The 24,950-nt window shown below is 42.0% G+C and overlaps 1 protein-coding gene across 1 annotated transcript in view; it reads left to right on the top strand.

Moving 5' to 3' along the window:
• The window catches only part of LOC122539789 (ADP-ribosylation factor-like protein 5B), a 37,407-nt gene extending 12,661 nt beyond the window's left edge, over positions 1-24,746 (top strand). Inside the window, exons 2-6 of the mRNA XM_043674845.1 lie at positions 7,272-7,332; positions 7,960-8,107; positions 14,835-14,918; positions 17,475-17,626; positions 19,201-24,746. Of these exons, the coding sequence (XP_043530780.1) occupies positions 7,272-7,332; positions 7,960-8,107; positions 14,835-14,918; positions 17,475-17,626; positions 19,201-19,249 (494 nt within the window). The 3' untranslated portion in view covers positions 19,250-24,746. The remainder of the gene's footprint in view (positions 1-7,271; positions 7,333-7,959; positions 8,108-14,834; positions 14,919-17,474; positions 17,627-19,200) is intronic.
• The last annotated feature ends 204 nt before the right edge of the window (positions 24,747-24,950 follow it).

Below are 24,950 nucleotides of genomic sequence, written 5' to 3'. Positions count from 1 at the left end.
AAGCAGAACTGTGCTTTTAAGCTAGGATTGTATGTTTTGAGATGGCTTTCATTTATATGGTCTCAACATCCCAAAGCATGTTTTAGTGTGGACCACATAATCTGAATTTTCTGCACTGTGTCCAGTAATATATTGAGCTTTAGTTATAGTCTGGATATGACTCAATTAAAACTACTTGGACAATTACTTGAATTAGTACAATCTGTTGGTATAAAATGTTTAATGGGAAGTTGGAGCAAAAGTAAGACCATTCATCCTATCAAGCCTGCTATGCTATTAAGCATGATCATGACAGATTTTAACACCATACTTGCCTATCTCTGCATACCTCCACACATTTAGTCTCTGGAAATCTATTTCCTAAATATTTCATTGGACTGTCATCCATAGTCTTGTGGTGTAGAGGATTCCACAGGTTTACCACCCTGTGAGGAAACCACTCCTCTGTCTGAAGTGGCCTACTCTGTATTCTAAGACCAGGATCCTCCAACAGTGGAAACACCATCCTTGTCCCAAGTCTCCAGCCCTATTAGAATTTTATTTCAACAAAATCCACTCATTCAAATTCCTGTAAATACATCTCCAATCAACCCAATCTCTCCTTGTGCAGATAACCTGACATTCCAGGCAACAGCCTGTCAACCTTTGCTGTACTCTCCTCTATAGCATGTATATCTGTTTTGGGGAAGGAGACCAAAACTGCACAGGTATTACAGGTGCAACCTCACTAAGGCTTTCTGTATTAAGATGTCCTTGCTCCTGTAATCAACACTTACTTATGGTGAAGGCCAGCAAGCTATTTTACATCCTAACTGCTTTCTGCACCTGCATGCTTGCTTTCACTGACTGGTATACAAAGCACCTTTTGTACATCAATTCCCAATCTATCATTTTAGGTAATATTCTGCTATTCGTTTTCCTCTTGAAGCGGATAACAACACTCCACACTATGCTGCATCTGTCATTCATTTGACATTTTGTAAATAGCCTTGAAGCCCCTCTGAATCGTCCCCTCCTTGCAATTTCACTGCCTTGAAGCTCCTTTGTATGATTCCTGTTTGATTCCTGATCCAGATTTACACTCCCAGCTGGCACAAAGATTCCACATTGCAGCTCCTGATCATGATTTTTGGTGTGCAGCATGTTAAGCTGTTCTTATGCACTTGATTTTCAAGGTCTGGGGCATCACTCCAGAGAATTGAGATGTGGGTTTAACACCTTTCCCCATTGTCATTGCCACCAGCTGTAAATGACTTAAATGGTGACTTGGGTTAAAATATTTTGTGGGGCAGTTTAGGGTCCCTACCTTGGGGCAGTAGGTCTTGTTTCAAGTCCCACCTGGCCTAGAGGTGCCATCTCTCCAAATTGGTTGGTTGAAAATAATTGCAGCATCTCTCCTACATTGTAGCTGTCTAGGATTTTTGATATTCTGCTACAGCATTCTTAAGTAGGAGTCTAGGCATGTGAAGGCTTGTATTGGATAATCCTGAGACTTTGATTCAGATCTTCCAGTTGTCACTCATTGATAACCCAAGGCACAGTTGTGTTTTCAACCAACATGTAAGATCAGAGCTCAGTTCTTTGATTTCATGATGAAATTTTAAACTCTTAAATACTTTCATTTAAGAGGTAAAGTGTTGATTCTGCGAGTGATACAGATGAGATCCTTTTCAGTTCTGTCTTTGTTTGGCATGTTTGTGGAATGTAAATGTGGCTTTCTCAGCAACCACTAATGTGACAGTCCATCCTAGAGGCAGCTGAAGGCCTTGCCTGATGCTGCAGGAAGTGTGAACGATTGAGTTCTGGACTCTGGCTCAATTATCCTGGTCCAACTTTGAAGCTAGGTGTCCGTCCGTCCACCATTGTAACAATGTGGGGGAAGGTCCGCATTGTTATATGTATATTTTCCAATTTGATTCCCTATGGGAGTCTAAGCTTGGATTTTTGCATCACCCTAATAAAAGAACTAGGAGCAGGAATTGGCCAATCACCACCACCACCACCAAATAAGAGACTGCTGTCATTCAATGAGATTGTGACTGGTTTCTTGGCTGCAATGCCATTTCCTGGCTGCTCTCTATAACCCTACAACCCACTACTCATGAAAAAACTGTCTCCCCTCAAACTTATGTAATGTTCACCATGCTCTGGGGTAGTGAAATTAACAGATTTGACCTATTGAGGGAAGTAATTTATTTTCACATGTTAAATCTGTTGCCCCTTACCTTTAAAACTATACCCTTGGGTTCTAGATTGCCCCATATGGGGAAACATCACCTCCATTGGATCTCATCCTCTAAACTCGAGTGTTGGTCTAATCTGTCTTTGTAAGACAAGCCCCTTATCTCTGGAATCTCTCTCGGAGCTTCCTCTGAACTGCCTCCAGTAAAGCTGCTTTGTCTGAAGGGGATCAAAACTCTACACCGTATTCTGGTGCAACCTCACTGCCTTGTGCAGTTGCAGCAGCAAGTAACCGACTGAAGAGGCTAGCGGTTTAAAACAGGTGCAGAAACGAGCTGTGCTGCTGGCCTTCCAAGAAGGGGGATCAAAACTCTACACCGTATTCTGGTGCAACCTCACTGCCTTGTGCAGTTGCAGCAGCAAGTAACCGACTGAAGAGGCTAGCGGTTTAAAACAGGTGCAGAAACGAGCTGTGCTGCTGGCCTTCCAAGAAGGTGACTGACTGTGTGGAGTTTGCACGTTCTCCCCGTGTCTGCGTAGGTTTCCTCCGGGTGCTCCGGTTTCCTCCCACAGTCCAAAGATGTGCAGGGTCAGGTGAATTGGCCATACTAAATTGCCCGTAGTGTTAGGTAAGGGGTAAATGTAGGGGTATGGGTGGGTTTCGCTTCGGTGGGTCGGTGTGGACTTGTTGGGCCGAAGGGCCTGTTTCCACACTGTAATCTAATCTAAGTGACATTGGAAATTAAGAGTATTCTGACTTTCTCTTGCTCATTCATGATTGCAGCCCTGTGCAGGTTTTAATTTAGTTTACAAGCTCTAATGAAGTGAAGATAATTCAAGCAACTGCTACTTGTTAACAGAAGCCACTGCCCTGTCTGTTTCCTTCACCTGGCACATGTTAACCCTGACAAACTGCATACTCAGTGCTGCAATGCAGTTTGGTAGCACTGAGCCTACAGACCTTGAATATAAGGTCAGGAGAGGGCCATTCAGCCTGTCAAATCTATCCCACCATTTCAGTCTGCCATGACCGATTGAGTGCCTTTCTACCCACCCAATCCCCATAACCTCAAAAGGAAACAGCTGGAATATTTCATCCTGTATGGCACCAAACTACTTGCATGTTGGAGCTGTACTCATCCAGACAAGTGGAGAGAGTTCTGTCAACCTCTGGCCTTGTGCCTTTATAGATGGTAGACTTTCACAAGATGGGAATAGAGTTACTTGCTGGAGAGTTCTGAACCTCTGACCTGCTGTTGTAGCTATGATATTGATGTGGCTGGTCCAGTTTTGGATTAAACACTTCAGTGACTAATTTAAAGAGTTCTTGCCCAGCCTGCGTTGCCCAGGTTTTGAGCACTTACTGCCCAGCCCTGAATTCACTTGAGGATAATGGTGAGCCATCACCTTGAACCCATTTTGCAGTCCATGTGGGGTAAACTCATCCCATTGTTTCAAGTTTTGGTGTTTGAGATCCCAAAAGGGAAGACTTAAGTTGTTGTGAGCTACACAGTGAGTGGTTATGACTATAACGGCTGCACTTTCTGCCAACCTGTGAGACAAAGGTCAGATTTTATTTATGCAGTGTGTTGAGGGTGGGGGAGCTGTCACTCAGTGGTTTTTGTTCAGTGGCCTGTACATGTTGGCGACAGCTGTGGTTTGAATGCCAGCAGGTCTGCAGAATGGGCCCAGCGACTCTGTGGGCTGTCTCCAGGTTTTGCAGTATGCTCGCTGTGACAGATGGCCGGGTTGGGCTTTTACAGAGAGCAAGCGAGCAGCCCTCCTGGAAATGTGAAACCCAGGCTGTGACCTTTCAGTGTTTCCTCCCTTCCTGTCCTCATGGTTTAGATTGTTCTGATCTCTGGTCCTGCTGCCACAGCAGACTGGGTTACTGCTGATAGTCATGATTACACTCCATTTGGTTAGCAGTTTGAGGTGGGGGTGGGGGGATAGGTGAAGAAAGTTTGAAGTTTTATATTGGCTGCCTTTCACAGCTGCAGGGCATCTCAAAGCCTTTCGAGGTGTGTACGATAATTCTCCAGCCAGTTTATACATAGCAAAGCCCCAGAAACAGCAAAGACATGAATGGCTAGGTGAGCAACTACTGTATTTTTAAATGTTACTTAAACAGTGACCTCTACTCTTCGAGGGAGAGTGGGAGCACCTTTTGATTTAGCTTTTGTCTGTCAGGTTCAACAGCCCATCTGAAAGGCAGCATCTTGGGAATGTGACACTAAAGCATCAGATGAGAATTGGGCCTCAGGAATAGTTCTTTCACTTCAGCTGAAAATGTTGCTGAACCCAGGCTGGTGCCATGTATCATTTTTTTTCTCTTGGTGGCAGGATGGTATGATGAAAGACACTACTGTCCATCTTCTCAAATGCAATCATTGAACTGGGCTAGGACCTGGTCCATGTTATTCCTTTGTACAGAGTCCCAATTCCTCTTGGTTTCCAGTGAACTTTAATTGCAAGCTTAGACTCTCTCCATATCTGAACCTTTTCTCTACCCAAAGGCAGGAATCCAAATAAATGGCACTGTATAAAAGCATAATTGGTTTCAGCCTTCACTCTGTTCCAGGAGTAGTCTTGTCCATGTTGTCAGGTAGGGGTAAGGAGAAAAGGTTCTCGTCACGAGTTTAGATTCCCTACAGTGTGGAAACAGGCCCTTCAGCCCAACCAGTCTACACCCTCCTGAGGAGTAACCCACCGAGACCCATTTCCCTCTGACTAATGCACCTAACACTACGGGCAATTTAGCATGGCTAATTCACCTGACCTGCACATCTTCGGACTGTGGGAGGAAACCGGAGCACCCAGAGGAAACCCACGCAGGCACTGAGCATGTGCAAACTCCACACGCAGTCGCCTGAGGCTGGAATTGAACCTGGGACCCTGGTGCTGTGGCAGCAGTGCTAATCACTGAGCCACGGTGCTGCCCTTCACTAACAGTTTATACAGCCTGACCCTTGCATATAACAAGTACAATGGACTGATAAAATACAAGTTGCTGTACTGATTATTATTATTAAAAATTAGTGTATGATCTGAACAATAGGCTACAAGCAAATAATGGCTTTTTAAATTCAATAAGTTGATAGGGTAGCCTCAGTGGTTAGCACTGCCTCAGTGCCAGGGACCCAGGTTCAATTCCAGCCTCGGGACTGCCCATGGAGTTTGCTCATTCTCCATGTCTGCGATCTAAAGATGTGCTGCTTGGGTAATTTAGGACCGCCAATTCACCTATGTTAGTACATTACAGGCTACTCTACATTTACCCCTGACTAATCAGGTAGGGGAATGGGTCAGTGTGGATTACTCTTCAGAGGGTCGCTGTGGACTTGGGCCAAATGGCCTGTTCCCACAGTCGGGATTCTAGGAAGTTCAATGCGGCACTGCAATTTGGTGGCAATGTCTGTAACTGAAGTCAATACATGCTGGGTGAAGGAAACAAGATTGCTATGGCAGTGGTTGTGGTTTTTTGTTACCTAGCAACAATTTTGCTTACACTTTTTTCATTACAGCTTGTAAACGAAACTCAAACAATAAAATCTGTGCTCAGTTCAGGAATGTTCACTTTAACTGCAGCTCCCATCCATTAATTTGCACTAAAACAAAGCAAATGCTTGGCATTTTCCTGCAAAATGTTGTTTTGTGACAGGATGATGGCCTTAAGCCTCTGGAAGATGGTCATTCTCCAGAACAATACACAACAAAACTCTTGAGTCCTGATGTACACGGACAAAGAATTTGTACCAACTGATGAGCAATTGGAAGTCTTTTTGGGGGGGGGAAGAGAAGAATCTCCCAGTAATTTGGAGCTGCAGAGTTCAAAGGTCCAGACTTGTGCATCTGAGTAGATCTTTCCGGGAAAGAATACAGGAATGAATCCTGCTTCAGCTGCTGGGTTACTGTATAAAACCTGTCTGCACATGAACTCTGTCCTGCTCAATTGTACACTCTTGCATGTACACATTGTTGCACACTCAACATGTTGTTTTGAGAACACATCTAGGCCCAAAGGCCAACTCTAAGTACAGGCTCACTGGGTAGCTGTCTAATTGCTGTAAATCTGAGACATTGCTGTCATAGCAAAAGACACCTTCTGATTGTCTGTCAACTATAATTAATATTCCCCAAGTACACACTCTGCATGTAGCAGTTTTAAATAGCTCACAGGTTACAGGTAAGTCTGATTTATGGGCTACAGAGGTGCCAAATAAAACTGCAAATTGAGACAATTTGCTAAGTGCAGACTTCCTGTTCTCTTCAAAACCAAGTTGTTCACTTTTTTGAGTATAGCCATCCAGTGACTGGTCAAGTTTCATTAACACGATAGCAGCTGCTATCGGAAGTGGGGGTTGGTCCACTGGTTGCCCTACAAGAGCCTGGAACTTTGGAGAAAGGAAACACTTTTTGAAAGCAATGTTTGTGACTGCAGTAGGTCTGTGGCTAAGAGCCAATAAGGCCTCAAGTTCGTGGTGTCCATCTAACAGGCAGATTGTCTGAAAGTATCTGTATTTAGGACCATAAAATGTTGGCTTTGAGGTACCTACTGAGTTGCTGGACCTAAATAACTGGCAGTTAATTAACCAGCCTCTTTTGTACCAATAACGTCCATCTTCTGACTCTGCGCTAACACTCAACTCGAGTTGAGATTGTGCAGTTGGTTGTAGTCCAGGTCCCCAAGGACAAGAAACAAAGAACTGAAAGTGCTAGAAGTCTGCAGCTAAAGCAGAACTAGCTAGAGAAACTCCTGAAGAAGTGTCACTGGATCCAAACTATTAACTGTTTTCTCTCCACAATGTTGCCAGACCTGCTGAATTTCTTCGACTGTTTCTTACAGCTGGAAGCGAATATTTGGCTTTGATATGTGCTGTATCTGAACACATTGCTACATGTTCATTGGAAAGTATATGTTCTGAGACACTTTAATGCAGTGTTGTATAGGAATGTGAAGGTACTGCAGGCTGCTTGATAATTCTAAGTGTAGGGAAGGATTCTAAATCTGCTTTACATTTCTGTGGACTGAATTTGATGCATTTCAAATTAAACCAACAATGGGTGTTTTTGTTTGTTCGTTTTTTTAGAGCACAAAGTCATCATTGTTGGGCTGGACAATGCTGGGAAAACAACCATCCTCTATCAATTGTGAGTACACTTGTATCGTCTCTGTCTCCAGATTGCTGCTTTAGAATCTTTTTTAAAACCATAAATCACTGCAAGTGAGTCTGGTTCCAAAATAACTGGACTGAAGGTTTGTGTTTGAACAGGTTTTGGTTCAAAATGCTGAGACATTTCTGGGTGCACATGCACCTTAAACCCATCCCTTCTGACCCAGAGACAGTGAGAGCCCTCTTACTTGTGTACATGCTTGTTGGAATTGCTTTTTGCAGTCGACTACCCTTAAGAAATCAGAATGAAGTTAAAGTATCTAATGTAGATATATCCATTTTTAACTACAATGTGATGCTTTTTCATATTTTGTTAGGTGTCAAGTCTGCAACTAATTCAGACAGTGAGTTGTGAGCTGTTAAATATTCTGCACATATGCATAGAGATGTATAAGATGCAGATTGATATTTGAGGTTTGTCCATCAATTCCTAAGGCACAGGTGACATGAGCTTGGAGTTGATTTTGCTCTAGTGACAGCAGGAATATTGATTTTTGATATTCCATAATGGATTGAGTTTTCATCCACTCTGGACCCTGAGCTTTCCACTTGATGTAATGGATGTTGTCGCAATAACCTTGTAACCCTCTGGTTTTGTTACCAGCTTAATGAATGAGGTGGTCCACACATCTCCCACGATTGGCAGCAATGTGGAAGAAATAGTCGTGAAAAACACTCATTTCCTAATGTGGGACATCGGTGGCCAAGACATGCTGCGTTCAACGTGGAGCACGTATTATACAAACACTGAGGTATGTGGTTCTATGAAGTTCTGTGACCATTTGCCAGGAGCTAGATCCAGTTCTACATACTATCTCATGAAGGATATACTGGGCTTGGACTAGGTGTGATGTTGATTCAGCAGATTGATTACCAGGGTTAAATTGAGGAGAATTCATGATCATTTGAGAGGATTTGATAAAGTGGAGGAAACTTGACTAGATATAATTGCCTGGTCCATAGCAGAAGTAGGCCATTCAGCCCCTAAAGTCTGCGTTCAATGAGATCTCATTAGCTCTTAACTCTGCTTTCTTTCCCTTTCCATAATCCTTCATTCCCTTGTTGATTTTAACAATGTCTGTCTTGGCCTTGAATATATTTGTCTATCCAATCTCGATAGCCCCTTGTGGCAAAGATTTCCAAGTATTCACTCCCCTCAGAAGATATTTCTCCTTACCTGTGTTAAAGCTGCAAACCCTTACTGGGACAGTGCCCTCTGGTCCTAAGCTCTCCCACAAGTGGAAATAAGCTTTCCACATCGCCACCTCAACAGATTTGAAGGACAATAGGTGCCTTGGTTGGTTGGTGTGATTGGATAAAAATGTCTTTAACTGGAAATAGTTGCTAGCTTTGAGGGTCCAGTAATGACGTGAGACATAGTCCTAAGCCATTCAGGAGAAAGTGAGGACTGCAGATGCTGGAAGAAGGGCTCATTCCTGAAGGGCTCATGCCTGAAATGTCGATTCTCCTGCTCCTTGGATGCTGCCTGACCTGTGCTTTTTCAGCAACACATTTTCAGCTCCTAAGTCATTCAGCCCATCAAGTCTGCTCCACCATACAGTAAGGCCTTCCCATGTCACCTCTGTAATCTTAGAACTTTCTTAACATCTGAACAAACTTATCATTTACTGAGCATTCACAGCTGTCTGGGTTAGGGAATTCCAAATGCACTCCATCCTCTTGAAGTTTTTTTTCTCATCTTAGTCCAAAATCAACCCCTTGTGTGACTGACATCAAGGTCTGGACTCTGTGTAGACAAGGAGTCCATCCTCTCAGCATTAGCCTTTTCCATTCCCTGATGAATTGTGTACGAATAAAAGTAGTAGTCTGTACAATGCAGTAATTTTCAGTCTAATGCTGTTTAATCCTAGTTAACAACTCCCAATATCTGAGTAATTGTGCCTCTACACCTTCCCCTTTTCTACTCATTACCATCTCCATCTGTTTTTAAGCCTTTGTGCTACCTGCACCTGTATTGATGTACTTTCAATTGTATTGACCCAACTTGATGCAGGGAATTGCTATAGAGTCATAACTCTGAATCAAATTCAGTCTGCAGTAATTTGTAATGAATGCTTCTCTTGATGGTGTTGCCCAGATGCCTAGTGTCAGATTGAAGTGCTGGAGTAACTTTAAAATGTCACATAGCTAAGCTTCCTCCCAAGATGGTTGGAGGTGCTGGCGGAGCACTAAACACCTGATGCTGTTAGTTTTCAGGTAGAATGTTTCATTAGGGATGATTGAGTGGGTATTATCGCTGGGGTGGCACTGTAGCTCAATGGTTAGCACTGCTATCTCTCAGCGCCAGGGACCCAGGTTTGATTCCAGCCTTGGGTGTCTGTGTGGAGTTTGCACATTCTCCCAGTGTCTGCATGGGTTTCCTCCCAGGAGCCCTGGTTTCCCCCCCCGCCCCCCCAAACCAAAGATGTGCAGTTTAGGTGAATTGGCCATGCTAAATTACCATAGTGTTCAGGCATGTGAAGGTTAGGTGCATTAGATAGGGGAATGGGTCACTATGCACTAGCTGGGCTGAAGGGCCTGTTTCCACACTGGGAATTCAAATTCTAAGACTGTCTGACCCTTAGAGTTACATTTTCTGCCACAGTGTCTCCACTCCAAATTATTAATAGTTCTATTAAACAGCAAGTGAAAGTAGTGAGCTACATTGAAATAATATGCTAAATGTTTATCTGTCGAGTGGGAACGTGAGCTGAATGATTTCTAGCTGTTTCACGTGAATTGAAATTTCCCAAGAGCTCCTTACTTCAAACCCCAAGCCCCCTGACTTTATTGAACAACCAGCATTTGGATAGTACTGCAAGGATTTGGTATCTCATTAGTTCAGGCAAATTTCTAAAGTAACAACTTTCAAAACTTAACTGCACTTCTGATTCTGGAGATCCCTTTTGAATAGTTTCAGGAGGTTTCCTCATGTATACTATAGCTGACTGCTTTCCAAACAATAGTTGTGATTCAACCCCAGTGCTAACATGACTGGCAGAGACCAGTTTCTAGGGAATTCCTCTATTCCAGGAATTAAATTTGAAATCTCTCCTTAATGCTCCCCCTAGCCTTGAAAGCCCCATCCTAGAGAAAAGTCAACTATTATTAACCCATCATTCCTGATAAAGGGCTTTTGCCCAAAATGTCAATTCTCCCACTCCTCAGATGCTGCCTGACCTGCTGTGCTTATCCAGCACTGCACTCTACTCCAATCTCCAGCATCTGCAGTCCTCACTCTCTCCTATCATGTAGATAAGAAATTGGCAATGTTTGTGATGTAGGCTTTAAATATTCTATATTCTAGATTTTGTTAATTGAAGTGTGAATAAATGCAATAAAATTATGCTGTTTGTGCTTGATATTTAGAATTCAAATCACTCAGTTTCTCTGAAAATGCTTGTAGATCAAAACAATGACTGGTTCAGTCCTCTGTTTGCATTAACCTGGCTAATCCAGAGGTAGAAATACCAGTTCAGGGGGTGTTTAAAAATCAGGTGTAAGCTCTTGACCTAGTGAAATCTGCTGAATTTACACTGCCTCTCTCCCATTACACCTGTCATTTGAAGGTGAATAGCTATTTGGGTGGGTTGCTGTGTACCAAAGGGCAAGCAACTCTTCCTTCCAGAAGAGAAATAGAATTGCAATAAACAAACCGTTGCTTTCCAATGATCCAATTGCTCAGTCCAAGGAGATGCACTTCCCTGGACATCCCTCATTCCTGTTGAAAAGGAGGACTGCAGATGCTGGAGATCAGTGGAAAAGTGTGGCACTGGAAAAGCACAGCAGGTCAGGCAACATCTGAGGAGCAAGAGAGCCAACGTCAGAAGGGCTTATGCCCAAAATGTCGATTCTCTTGCTCTTGGATGCTTCTTGACTTGGATGATGCTGGAAAAGCTCAGCTTTTTTGACTCATTCATATTGAACTCAATTGCCAATAGTTTTCTATTTCATGGTGTAAATAGAGATTTGCAATTGATGTAATTTCATTCAGTGGGAGAAATTAGCATGGATGGATAGAAAGGAATACATAGAGGAAAATGGAAGATCTCTCACATGGCATGGTTGGCAACTCATTAGCCTAGAAAATTATCTGCATTGCCACCATCTTAAAATGAGTGCCACAAATTACATTGTGTGCGATCACCATGTCAGTAGAAAGTGGGAGACATTGTGCAAAAATATGTACGAACCACAGGTGGTCTGCTTTTGGCAAAATTGCTTGAATTTAGGTGGAATTAGCAACAGGGAATGGTGTTCAACCTTGTACAGAATGCTCAAACACCAAAATCACTGGGACTGTCTCAAAAGGACTAAAGAACACGTTGTGGAAATGGGCTTAATAGTCCTGTTACAACAGATCACATGGAATCTTGGTGTGGGCAAAATGGAGGGTTTGGCACAAATACAATGTTCAAAAGACACTTGGATAGTATGTGAACAGGAAAGGATTGGAGGGATATGAGCCAGGGCCAGACAGGTGGGGCAAGTTCAGTTTCAGGGTTATGTTCAGCATGGACTGATATTCAAAGTTTGTGTGAAGATTTGTAGCTCGGGTGCTCGTTGTTGTGGTTCTGTTTGCCGAGCTGGAAGTTTTTGTTGCAAACGTTTCGTCCCCTGGCTAGGCGACATCATCAGTGCTTGGGAGCCTCCTGCGAAGCGCTTCTTTGATGTTTCCTCCGGTGTTTATAGTGGTCTGTCCCTGCCGCTTCCGGTTCAGTTTCAGCTGTCCGCTGTAGTGGTTGGTATATTGGGTCCAGGTTGATGTTTGTTGATGGAGTTTGTGGATGAATGCCATGCCTCTAGGAATTCCCTGGCTGTTCTGTCTGGCTTGCCCTCTGATAGTAGTGTTGTCCCAGTCGAATTCAGGTTGCTTGTTGTCTGCATGTGTGGCTACTAAGGATAGCTGGTCGTGTCGTTTTGTGGCTAGTTGATCATGTATGCGGATTGTTAGCTGTCTTCCTGTTTGTCCTATATAGTGTTTTGTGCAGTCCTTGCATGGTATTTTGTACACTACATTCGTCTTGCTCATGTTGGGTATCGGGTCCTTCGTTCTGGTGAGTTGTTGTCTGAGCGTGGCTGTTGGTTGACAGCCACGGAAAGACCACGGAACGAGGACATACCACAACTAAAAGGACTAGCCACACTACCATACATCAGGAGCATCTCGGAACCGACTGCCAGACTACTGCGACCCCTAGGACTCATAACGGCATACAAACTAACAGCCACGCTCAGACAACTCGCCAGAACGAAGGACCCGATACCCAACATGAGCAAAACTAATGTGTACAAAATACCATGCAAGGACTGCACAAAACACTATATAGGACAAACAGGAAGACAGCTAACAATCCGCACACATGAACATCAACTAGCCACGAAACGACACGACCAGCTATCCTTAGTAGCCACACACGCAGACAACAAGCAACATGAATTCGACTGGGACAACACTACTATCATAGGGCAAGCCAGACAGAGCACAGCCAGGGAATTCCTAGAGGCATGGCATTCATCCACAAACTCCATCAACAAACACATCGACCTGGACCCAATATACCAACCACTACAGCGGACAGCTGAAACTGACAACTGGAAGCGGCAGGGACAGACCACTATAAACATCGGAGGAAACATCAAAGAAGCGCTTCTCAGGAGGCTCCCAAGCACTGATGATGTCGCCTAGCCAGGGGACGAAACGTTTGCAACAAAAACTTCCAGCTCGGCGAACAGAACCACAACATACCCCTTGTTTCATTAGAGTCAGTCTCGGTACCAGAAACTTGGCTGCTCATGCTACATTCCCCTGAGAGTTCATCCACAAACTCCATCAACAAACACATCGACCTGGACCCAATATACCAACCACTACAGCGGACAGCTGAAACTGACAACCGGAAGCGGCAGGGACAGACCACTATAAACACCGGAGGAAACATCAAAGAAGCGCTTCGCAGGAGGCTCCCAAGCACTGATGTCGCCTAGCCAGGGGACGAAACGTTTGCAACAAAAACTTCCAGCTCGGTGAACAGAACCACAATGGACTGATGTGACCAAGGTCTGTTTCTGTGCTCTCTGACTCTGTCACTCCTCCACTTTGCCATACAGCACTGAAACTAGCTTTCAACTAGCTATCTGCCTTTTGGAAGTTTTTTAAAAAAGATAATGTGGAACATACAGCCTCAATGTTGGAAATAAACTCACCGCCATGTCTTTTAATCTTTTAGTTAGTCAGTGGGAACAGTATTTCCTGACAGCTTTGCTATTTCCAAATGTATTACAAGTACTGAACCTTTGTCTTACTGCAATCTGCTGCTAGCTTTCCTGCTTGAAGCCAGGCTGTTTTGAACTGCATTGTTGTACACTTGGGTATGAATGGGTCAAATTATTGTCTAGTTGACTGCTTTTTAAAGTTTCTCACATTGTGATGTAAAGTAAATAGGAGAGGGCAAACAGCTGGATTGATCTGGCAACTTGTTCAGAGTCGAGTTTCTGGTAATCTCCTCTCCATGAAGTTTGTATTGCAGTTGGCATTGCTTAACCTTTCGCACTATCTGGGTGCTATAGTGTTTATACAACTATCCAATCTGTTGATTATTAACTTCCATGAAACTGACAAATCCATCTTCAGGTTGAAAAAGAAACCAGTGGCCTGTATCACACTTGCCATTTCCCCTGTGTCCTGCCATACTCCAAACACTGCAGCAAAATGTCCATCTCCTGTGCACCAGGCTAGCCAATTAACATTGAAGTGGTTGCAACTTTACCTGTCAAAATCTGTTTAAATTCTTTTGACACTGAGGAATAATTCCTTGTGACCACTGTTAGTCAGCATTGCCAGTGGAGCTGTTTGTTACACTTAAGCTGCTTTAACGCTGGATCACAACCAGGGGTGAAGCTCTAAATTACTGTCTGTAATGGCTGTTGCCACAATGACACCAATGTCACATTCTGGTATGTAGCTGAAACTGTACCAGAGTACCAAATCTAGTCATGACTTTGTTTCTGATTAATGCAGCACAAATTTGAGTTGCAGTAAAATCTTTATTTCTTGAATCTGTCTGCAGTTGTCTTGATTTGAATTGAATAGAGCTGCTTTTAGTGTAATATTTTGGTTCTAGATTTGTTGCTACTGAATTGCTTGATAGAATCCATTCAAGAGTTATTCTTTTTCCCCTTTCTGTCCACCCCATCCATGTTTCCTGTAGGTTTCTGCTGTACTGAATTGGTGTAGAGATGTGCATGGCCATTTGGAGTTCTGTGCTGTCTAGCCTGTCTCTATCCAGTGAGGTTGAGACCATTTATAAAGAAGGCAATGGTGAAGGAGAGTAGAAATGCCGTCAATGAATACCTCCAATTATTCAAAGATAAATACTGATAATCCAGTTGTAAAATTAAACAAGGAGCTAATGATAAATGATATTTGTCTCCAGAAAAGGTCAATTTATGTTCATCATGGGTAACTTTGTTTTTCAGTTTGTCATTCTCGTTGTGGACAGCACAGACCGAGAACGGTTGACAATAACGAAAGAAGAGCTCTACAAAATGCTGGCACATGAGGTACAAGTTGCTGCTAACAGCAACCTTTTTATTACTGGATATGCCAGGGTGGATCAGGGAACTTGTTGCTAGAGTGATGTCTGGAATGTAGAATCGTAAATCATTTTTGACTCTGGTTGTTTCTGTAAGATTTGACTTTCAGGTGTTTCAATAACTGGGTGGCCTGATTCACTGAGTAGTCATAGGACTGTCAGGTTCAATCACCTGTCTGTAGGAAGTGGAGCTGTCAAGTTATCATGTGACCATAAAAGAAAATCTATTTTTAATATCCCTGATCAATGACTCACTAGTTGAAATATTACTTGTATGATGAGTCATGTAAGCCAGATTTTGTGCTGAGTTGACTGCTCGCTCCAGCCACAGTTGGTTTTGGTGCCTTGGAGAGGGAGGGACTTCCCTTTGTCAGGGAGTAAACACTAGAAGTATTGGTTTTCTGAGCAGTGTCCCCAGGGAATGCAATGGACTGTGAATGTCATCCTATCATGGCAATTGTTTGAATTGGATCAGACTGGAATGTTTCCTCTGGATATCAATCCAAAATGGAATCTGGTGTGGGTTTGTTGGATTTGTAAGTGCTAGAAAATAGGATTTGATTAGTTAAATGGTGGCATTTGACAAAGACTTGATGAATGGAAGGATTTTTGTGTGCTGTAGACCTGACTCTTGGCTATGGAATAGTAATGCATGTCAGTGGACCATTATGACTAAGAACACTAGGTAAGCAGGAAGGTGATTAAGGACATTAAGCAATAGTTGTTTCACTAAGGCAGATGGACCTTAGTGCTGACTAGCATTAACTGTCCACTGGTTGTGCCTGTTTAGAAGGGGAAGGAACAGCTGATTTCCTGAGTGTATGCTGAGTGAAAGTTGACACTTCTGGAGAATAGAGAAACTGTATACTAAAAATACAAGATACCGAAAATCTAGTAGGGAATTACCCAGTGTCACCTTCCTCTTGGAGGAAGTCTGTTGCTATTGGAGCTGTTTTTATTACAGGGTTTGTCATAAGGATTAAAGATTCAAAATTATATTCAATCCTCCATTTTCCTGTCTTAGCTCTGGTTAATAGAAAACACTGATCATGTTTTTTAACAAATAAACCAGTTCTAACCACACAATCAAAATGAGTTATCGACTTGTAATTGTATCCCATCTGAAATCCCTGCATAAGCGTGAAGGTGGATGCAAGTAAACATAGTTGTTACAGATGGAGGAAAAAAAACTGTCCATTAGCACCAGTCCACAGGATTCAATGTGTCCTATCGTTCTTTACTGCAGGCCCAAGACTGCTCCGTCTGTATCGTTGGTTAGAGGCAGCGACTTATGGGCAAATACTCAGTAATACAGCTGAGTGAGAGCTGTTGTCTATTTTTAAAATTCTTCATACTTAGCCTGCATCACTACCCTGCTGGATGTCTACCTGCTCCTGAGCCAATCACTTGTCATCATATTGAGCAGTCTTGACCCACAACTGGACCTGATTGCTTTTCTTTTCAATCAACAGTCCATTCCAAAGCTGCCCGAGTGTATTCACAGTGCCAGTGAGACACTAGAACTATCACTCCCTGTTTGAACAAAGCAAGGGTGTTAATGTAACAGTTTCCTTGATTTCAAAGCGGTATCCTTCCCCATATTAGTCTGCAGTCAAAGAATAAACAAAACTGTGGTCATTACATCAGGGAGTGAAGAAGTGTGGGACTTGCTAGCACAAGGAGTGGTTGAAGGGAGTAACATAGATGCATTTAGGGGATCCACAAACCATGAGAGCAAAAGTCATGTTTGGTTGAGATTTGAATGGAACACAAATGCTAGCACGGACTAGTAGGGCTGAATAGCTATTATCTGAAAAACCCAGAACCTGCAGTTTCTTAGGATGGTTTCAGATGTCCAAACATGTGTAGGTCTGTTAGCATCCTTTGGAGGAAAATGAGAATTTTTGCTTGAATTAAACTCCCCTAATACAAGTGTTTTTTTTTCTCCTCCCCTCTGAGAGCTCAAATTCAGCTTGTCTGCAGGTCTGTTTGGGTGGGTTTTCTAAACTACCTTCAGTTACAATACAATTCCATACAGCATGGGAACAGATCCTTCAGTCCAGTCTGTGCCGGTTGTAATCCTTAATCAGGTTTTTAGACAGGCAGGTAAAGGATACCTGTTGCGTATTGAAAGTATTTCATGTCCTCTTTGCCTGGTGTTGGTCTTGGAGACCAGCTCAAACACCCCTTTTTAAAATTAAGATCAACTTGTTGAGCACACAGGAGGGACAAACATTTGAATTGGGTTGGTTTGTTTTGTGGGGTGCTGGAAAAGCACAGTAAGTCAGGACTCATCTGAGGAGCAGGAGAATCAGTGTTACAGAAAAGAGCCTCTTGCCCAAAACGTCGATTCTCCTGCACCTCAAATGCTTTTCCAGCACCACATTCTTGACTCTGATCTCTAGCATATGCAATCCTCGCTTTCTGTTTTTGTGCTTAGGCAGCATTACTTTGGGGTGAACTGTTCAGTGCTGGGATTACTTTGATCTGAAGGATTGGTAACCATGGCTTGTTTTCACACTAGGACCTCCGGAAGGCAGCTGTGCTTGTATTCGCCAATAAACAAGACATGAAGAACTCCATGTCAGCAGCTGAAATTTCCAAATTTCTGACACTAACTTCTATCAAAGATCATCCCTGGCATATTCAAGCCTGCTGTGCACTCACTGGCGAAGGGTTAGTACTGAACTAAGATTGGCTGCTTTATATAAAAGAGGAATTGTGTTTGGGTTTATCCTAGGAAGTTGGTGGAAGAATGTTTGTTTGTTTTCTGCAGCAATCTGACTTGTATGAAGCTGTACATTTTCGGGGCAAATTCTGCATTAATCACTTCAATATCTGAACAGAAGTTTAACTTTTATATAATTAAAAATTCAATATTAATTTAAACGTTTGAGCAATGTGCTGAATGAGTTGGCAGAAAGGAAGACTCCATTGCAGACTAGTTGTAAGAAATTAAGCTTTCCTGATAACTCTGCAGTATAGATACTCTTCAAATTACCCCCAATCCTGTTTTAAAACCCTGATCATTTTAAACCATTAGCTGGAATGAAGGTATCGGGTTGCTGAGAAATTTGCATCTCCTAATAGCTTCAATAAGTGCTTTGTCCCCTTGAGATTTCAATCAGTTTGTAATGCTGCTTGCAAACATTGCAACTAAAATGTAGCTATTTATGATATATGGAATCACTCATATCTGATATTTGAATTGGAATCTAGTGAAATTAATCCTAACTGTTTTGAGATGTCTCCAATTTAATGCATCTTTACCAGGTAAAAACACTGCTGTTGATTCAAAACAACAGTCCGTCAGCATACAGTTTGAGTTTTAGTTTATTTTGCTTTGTGTATTCTCGATTGAATAGACTGAAAAATGAAAGCTTAATCTTTCAATCTCAAATGAACAGTACTTGTTTACTTATGGCAAGGAGTATTCCAATTTTAGTATATTTCCATTTCCCCAACCTGAACTGAAATGCATTCATACCAACACCATTTGGAGAAGTGTTTTGTACCAAAGTCACACTTCTGTGGAAAAGGTTCACGCAGCTTAATTTTGGATCCTTTTCACTCATTTTCAGGATCACCTACTTGCTCACAGCTTGCTTTCATCCTGATGGTACCAAGGAAGATTTTCATCACCACTTAACCTTCTGTGTTTAATAGAGATCCTAAACACAGGTCAAGATGGCCTATGCTGTTCCTGTCAGCCTGTTTCAAAATGCACTGAGGTCATGGCTGGTCTGTGGTCTAACTCCACATACCTGCCTTTGGCCCATATCTTAACCTTCCTGAACAAAGTGATCTAGCTGAGATGGAAACTAACTCCTGATTATAAAAGGGTTTCATAGAGCAATGAGATGTTATCACTTGTTTGGAGATAATCGAATACCCAAAACCAGCTCATAACTGAGTCTCTCAAATCCAGTAAGGATTTCAGAACAAACCCTTACCCAAAACTCGAATGGGGAATATGATTTTTGATATGGATTAGTTTAATACAATAAGGGGAAGTTGGCAGGTATTTTGAGGTGAAAGGGATAGAATTTCAGGCTGATGGGGTTGTGTGGAGTATTAATGCTAGAGTGACCATTTGAGTTTTGCTATAACTGAGGAATGGGCTGGTGACCATGGGAGCAGAAAGTCCACCCTGATGAATATAACCCATTCAGGCTTTAAGGCTTTCTCAAGCTTTGAATCCAGCAGAGGATGTATTTACTGATGTGATTTCTTCACTTTTTTTTTTTCAGACTAGGTCAAGGGCTGGAATGGATGACCCTGAAAACAGCAGCAAAATAGAGCTTGGTGCTCTAAAGCAAGAAACACAAACTTTCTAAAGAAATGACTCATCCATGAGCAGCTGCAGGAACAGAAGTGGATTCGTGCCTTGTTTTGTTTTTTGTTTGAGAATTCTTAGTGTCGAGAAGACGTCTGGCTGAGACACTCTAATTGTGACGCACCCTTCGTTTTGAATCTGCAGGCCCTGAAACAGAGGGACAAAGATCTTGGTGAAGCCTGAGACAGACAAACCTGCTGGATGAAATAATGGAAACATGTTATGCTGGGTTTTAAACTTTTGCTACCCAAGTGCAGAATGAGCTCACTTTTGGGATTTTTTAGAAAACTGAACACTAACTGTAACCATGCAAGTCTCCATAGTGCATTATCAAACTGAAAAGTTAAAGGGATAAAAGAATCCTGCAATCAGCAACACAAGTTTCTGCGGTAACTTGTATCCGTGGTTAATACACATGCTGAGCTGGCTTGGTAATTGTTTCAGCATTAAGTGGGAAACCCAGAATAGTTTGTGGTCTGAACCTCAGGATGTGCATTTTACACTCCATCAGGTCTGGCAATAGTATTTAATTTTTATTGAACCATGAGCAGTTTGGTCAACTTGCTAGAGTTTTATTCTATCAAATGAAGCACTATTAGATCACTGATCAGTATTAGTCTGTTCTAGGGCTTGAATCATTATTCAGAGATTTGAAGTTTCAATTAAGCAAATGCTTTTATACACTTCATTCAAAACAGGGCAGGTGCTGTAAAGCCAGTGGACATGCAAGTGAATTGCTATAGTCATCAGCTTGGACCTGTGAACTCTTGAGGGTGGGGCACTTTAACCTCTGACATGTACCTCACTTGACTACTGTGGGAAGTTTTTAAATTTTTTTAACAGAACTACTTGTTTAATTGAATTGTTGGTCATTGGTGGAAAAGGAACTTAATTCTCAATATTGACACTGGTCGTCTTAGTATGAGAGGAAAACTGGTGACAGATTGGGCGAAGGAGTGGGATTTCACCTTGTCGTCACAAGGAAATGTCTTGGGATTTGACCTAAAGCAATCTGTATTTAATGTAGGCAGTGCTTTTTCAGGCTTGGCTGCTATTGTGGATCTGTGTTTTATTGAAGTTGGGAACCAATTCAGAAACTTGGAGGCAAGCTGCTCTGAAAAGTTTTCCTTCAGGTATTGGTTACTCAGTACCAATGGAAAAGGTAAAGACTAAACTGTAGCTGTTCCAAATTAAAACATTCTTCAAATAGGTTAGTTCCCTCTGTCTGAAGAGTTTGGCCCTTCCTTTAACGCCAGGTCTGTGGCAGAAGTAGTCATCCTGAATTTTCTCTTCTGATGGGCTTGCTGTGTATTTCCAGCATTAATTTCAGGAAAATAGGTTGTTTCTTTGCAGTCAGTGTATTGTCGAGGGAACAGTGAGAAACTTTGCTACGTGACACATTGTCTTGAAAAGAATTAACCTCCATGGTGTTAAGTTAGATGGGCTAATGCATGGCCTGAATTGGTGTCTGGTTTTGTCAACCCCTAGGATTTTGTTTAAAATAGGCTAATACAGTTTCACCCATGTTGAATCAAATTCACCATCTCAGAATATTGGCAAAGGCTAGAAGGAAAGTGCAAAGCTGAACAAATGGTAATAAATTAGCAAAGCTTTGTAAATAGTTTGTACTATCCACTTTTTCTTGCCATTTATTTTTTCCTGTGAATTTGCCTTTCCTTGCTCTATATTCACTTCATATTTCAGCAGACAGAATCAAAATTCCTGTTTCCCTCTGTAATTAATGCCGGAGCTCCTAATTCAGACATTCCACTTTGCTGTAATAGCATCGGCTTACAAATGCCTGCCTTTGCATAAAGGACTATAGCTCCTGTGCATCTCTTTAAATTTCTCCCTTGAGTTCATCCTAATCATAGACTCTTTGCTACCTTACGGTTTTATGTCCAAACTATAGTTGGGAGCTGAAGGCGATGGAAAACACTATGGGTTTGGCCCCTCGTGGTCTGACAATTTAATTCTTTTTCTGGTTTGAAATTTTGTTAGGGTAGTTGAAACAGTTTGTACTTGGTAATGCTGCCTGCCTGCCTGCAACCCTCTGATTTATCTGTACCAGGAATGTGTAGATTACAGAAATTGATTGTAAATGTTGTGGCCTGCACAAGCTTCAAGTTGCAAATGGAGGTAAACTTGGGTCAAATCAGCCACCACCGGCTTGATGTAGTTCAAAAACTGAAGTGTTTTGGTCCTGAACAGCTGGTCACATAGAACACCTTGTCTTTAAGGTGTAAAATACTGCAAGGGGACACTTTGAGGCACACCGTAGAATGTCACCTAATTGATCTGCACTTAATGATCCCTTTTCTTTCTTGGTTGCCATTCAGTCTCTACATAAAGTACCTAATTTGCAAATGTTGAAAGGTTCATGTCAGTTTCACTGACATGTTATCACCACACCTAATGTCATTGAGGTAGAACTAGGAAACCACCCTGTGTTTTTTGGATGTAGTACACTTGATTAGAGTGCCAGGATATTTGCCAGTTTTGTTTTCTACCTCAAATCTTGGTTGACTGAATACTTTGGAGCCTTATTTTTACTTGAAATGTTGTCTCGTTTGGCCAAAAACTTGCAAAAGTAACAGCAGATGAACAAAACTGAAGACTTGGTATTGAGGCTCTAGGTGTTGCAGCTACCCAGCGAGCAATGGCACCACCTAGTGTGGTCTGAAGCCAGGCAGAGCAGCAAGCCTCTCCCAGGGTCAGGCACTGCCTCAACACCCAAATCCTGATTTTATACTGGTTCTTTCAGGACTCCTGTAAAGATCCATTTGAGAATGTGAGCTGATCCTTATCAGGGTCATCAGGGAAACAAGACATGTCTTCCTTTTAAAGGAACGCTGTAGGCTTTCAATCCAAAATTCAAATTACTGAATACCAGAGCAGGCCTCTCTCTATTCAGGAAATCCTGTTTATTCCTGCCTGAAATAATCAGTAGCTTAGATCTTGATGCAAGTTCCCAACTGTTCTCTTAACACACCTCACACCAATGTACCAGTTTGATCTCCTTGTCTCTGAAGTGTCTGCCTCCTAAGTTTCATGGTTTAACCTGGCCTTTGCTAAACATAGTGCTTTTTTATATAGAAATTTGCTAGTTCTAATAGTAAATGCTGTTTTATTGGTGACAGGACATTAGGCAGGAGGGGTCCTCATCCTCCCCTGTCATGGTAAAACAGGATTTCTGATTTTTATTTTTAACCTTTTTTGCCTCTCCTCCGCTCAAATATGCAGGAATGGGTTTCTCAACTTGGATTTTATGAAGCCAGGGACATTTTGAACTTAGTCATGCATCCTTTAGAAACAATTGCTGACATTGGTGTATCTTGTTGCATGGTGCTAATGCATTGCACATTATCATGTTTTTCTCACCATTGTTCTCCATGGTAGCAGATGGTGCAGGGAGTTGAAGCTACCTTCTGTAAGGCTAGTGAGTTAGGGGATAAGGAAGGGTGGCCTGACTCTGCTAATAATCGCATTGGTTTGTTGGACACGTTGCCTTTCATTGCCAGAGAGTGGGATGTGATGCTTACGGTGTCCATCGACCAGGCTGGGCAGCCAGGATAATTTTTTCCAGAGAAAGGACACATGTTACCCTGCTATGACTACTTTGTTTCTTGCATACAGCTACTACTTGGTATTTCTGTGGATAGCTGCAACTGACTAGCATCGCTTACAGCTTGTAGGACTGTTAATGCAGAAGCCAGTTTACCCCTTCAACATGTGGGCCACTTAATGGAGTCTAGTTATCTGGGTATACGACACAGCTCAGTGGGCTGCTAGGCAGATGGCTGTAGCTATGATCAATGTTTTGTGGGCATGTGACTTTCTGGTCACATGACTTTCTGATCAACAAAATGCATGAAGTACAGTATGCAGATCTTCAGTTGTCTTTGCACTAGCTGTTTATACTTGGAGTCTGTGTTTTAAAGTTTCTTCCATTGTTTTGTCAGGACTATTGCTTATAGCCTACCTCTGACCTGCTTATCAACATGCATTCAGCTGCCAAACATTTCTACCTTGATTTTCTTAACAAAAAATTATGTAGAATTTGGGACTTCTGTTACTTTCAAGAAATATGACCTTGTATTATTGTGATGTCAGCATTTTATTATTGGCACTCCATTTTGAGATTTGACAAGTTTCCCTTCTGTACAGTAGACATTCTTCTGACTTCTGTTATTGACTCTATCTCTACAATTAGTTAAATTTCACTGAAATGATCAAACCTTTTAACAAACGTATTGCTGACTGTGAGACGAATGGCTGTGAACTCCCTTTTTAACCTAATGTCTGGATATGGGTGTAACTGACAAGATTGGCATTTCTTACCTTGATGGTGGTGCTAAATGTATCTTAGGTCTATTCCTCAGGTGATGGTGCTTCTATGATAGTGGTAGGCTTAGACTCCCAGGCAAAAAGGAGTCCTGGAGGCAGTGAAGATGCTAGTTTATGAACCATTAACGGAACCAATAAACCTTAATCTCAGCAAGATCATTTTGTTTTCAGAAGAGTAAATCTTTTGAAGGCTACGGGAGTTTTTCCTCAATTCCTTGCACAGAAATGATCTTAAGTCTTTACAACTTAAGTGCTATAAGTGGAGACAGGCAATACTTTCAGCCAGTTACTGAGATGATCGCTGCACATTGGTTGGACCAATATGCTCCAATCTCTTTATAGGGGAAAAGTGCAAAGAAATTTATCTTGGCTTTTTATTTTTGCAAAGGAATATCTCATTCATGCAAATTGAGCTCTAATTTTCTGTTGGAACGCTCTCTCCTGTTTGCCTGGTGCTGAAGAGCAGTGTGACAGTGTATTTCAAAAGCCAGCCTGTTACTAAATCTGATCGTTTTCATCAGTAGATGCCAACAAAATGGAGCAGAATTACTGGGAACCTCAGCAGCTTGTTTGCAATCTTCCCCTGAACCAAACCCTTAAAGGGTTGCTCCATGGGACAGTGGTTCAAACAAAGCTGTTCATTTTGGGTTAATTATTGATGGTTATAAAATTTTGGGAGACATTGAGGGCAAAATGCCCCCAAAAAATTCCTGGCAACTCTCTACCTCCTCAAACAGCAAGCCTGATCTCTACAAGGACTGTACTTGCTGCATATTCATGATTTTTCTGTCCTGGCTCCAGGAACAAATCATTTCCATAAACATATCTGTCTATTGAGACATTCAATCATGTAGCTTTATTTACTGCCTCTGGTGGTAAGCCTTCATCTGTCAGTTTCATCTTAAATTTTTGTTTTTATAGACTTGAGTATTAATATTGAACAAGTCACTAGCCTCAGTAGTGAGGAAATGAGCCAGTATTGAAAGGAACAGGTTACTGTTAACACTGTTACAGTCTGCTTAATGTTCTGTGTATTGAAAATACATGCAAAGCATCTTTCATTCCAAGACGTGATGAAGCATGTGTGTTTTAAATAAATTTTTTTGTGCTTTTTATCCATCGTGTCTGTGAATAACTGCACAAAGTTGAACTTTAATGCCTTTTTTCATGGGACAGACATAAAGATATGATATTCTTTGTTGCCTTCCAACACTGAAGAGCATGTTACACTCACCAGTATTGTTAGCTACTGGGAGATGCAGGAGTGAATATCTGGGATGTTTGTTGGAGCTGACCTCCAATTCTGTCCCAGTGAAT

This window comes from Chiloscyllium plagiosum, chromosome 33, assembly GCF_004010195.1.
Source record: "Chiloscyllium plagiosum isolate BGI_BamShark_2017 chromosome 33, ASM401019v2, whole genome shotgun sequence".
In the NCBI taxonomy this organism is placed as follows: Eukaryota; Metazoa; Chordata; class Chondrichthyes; order Orectolobiformes; family Hemiscylliidae; genus Chiloscyllium; species Chiloscyllium plagiosum.
Note: the sequence above shows the minus strand (reverse complement) of the source record. Positions and strands in the feature narration are given on the sequence as shown.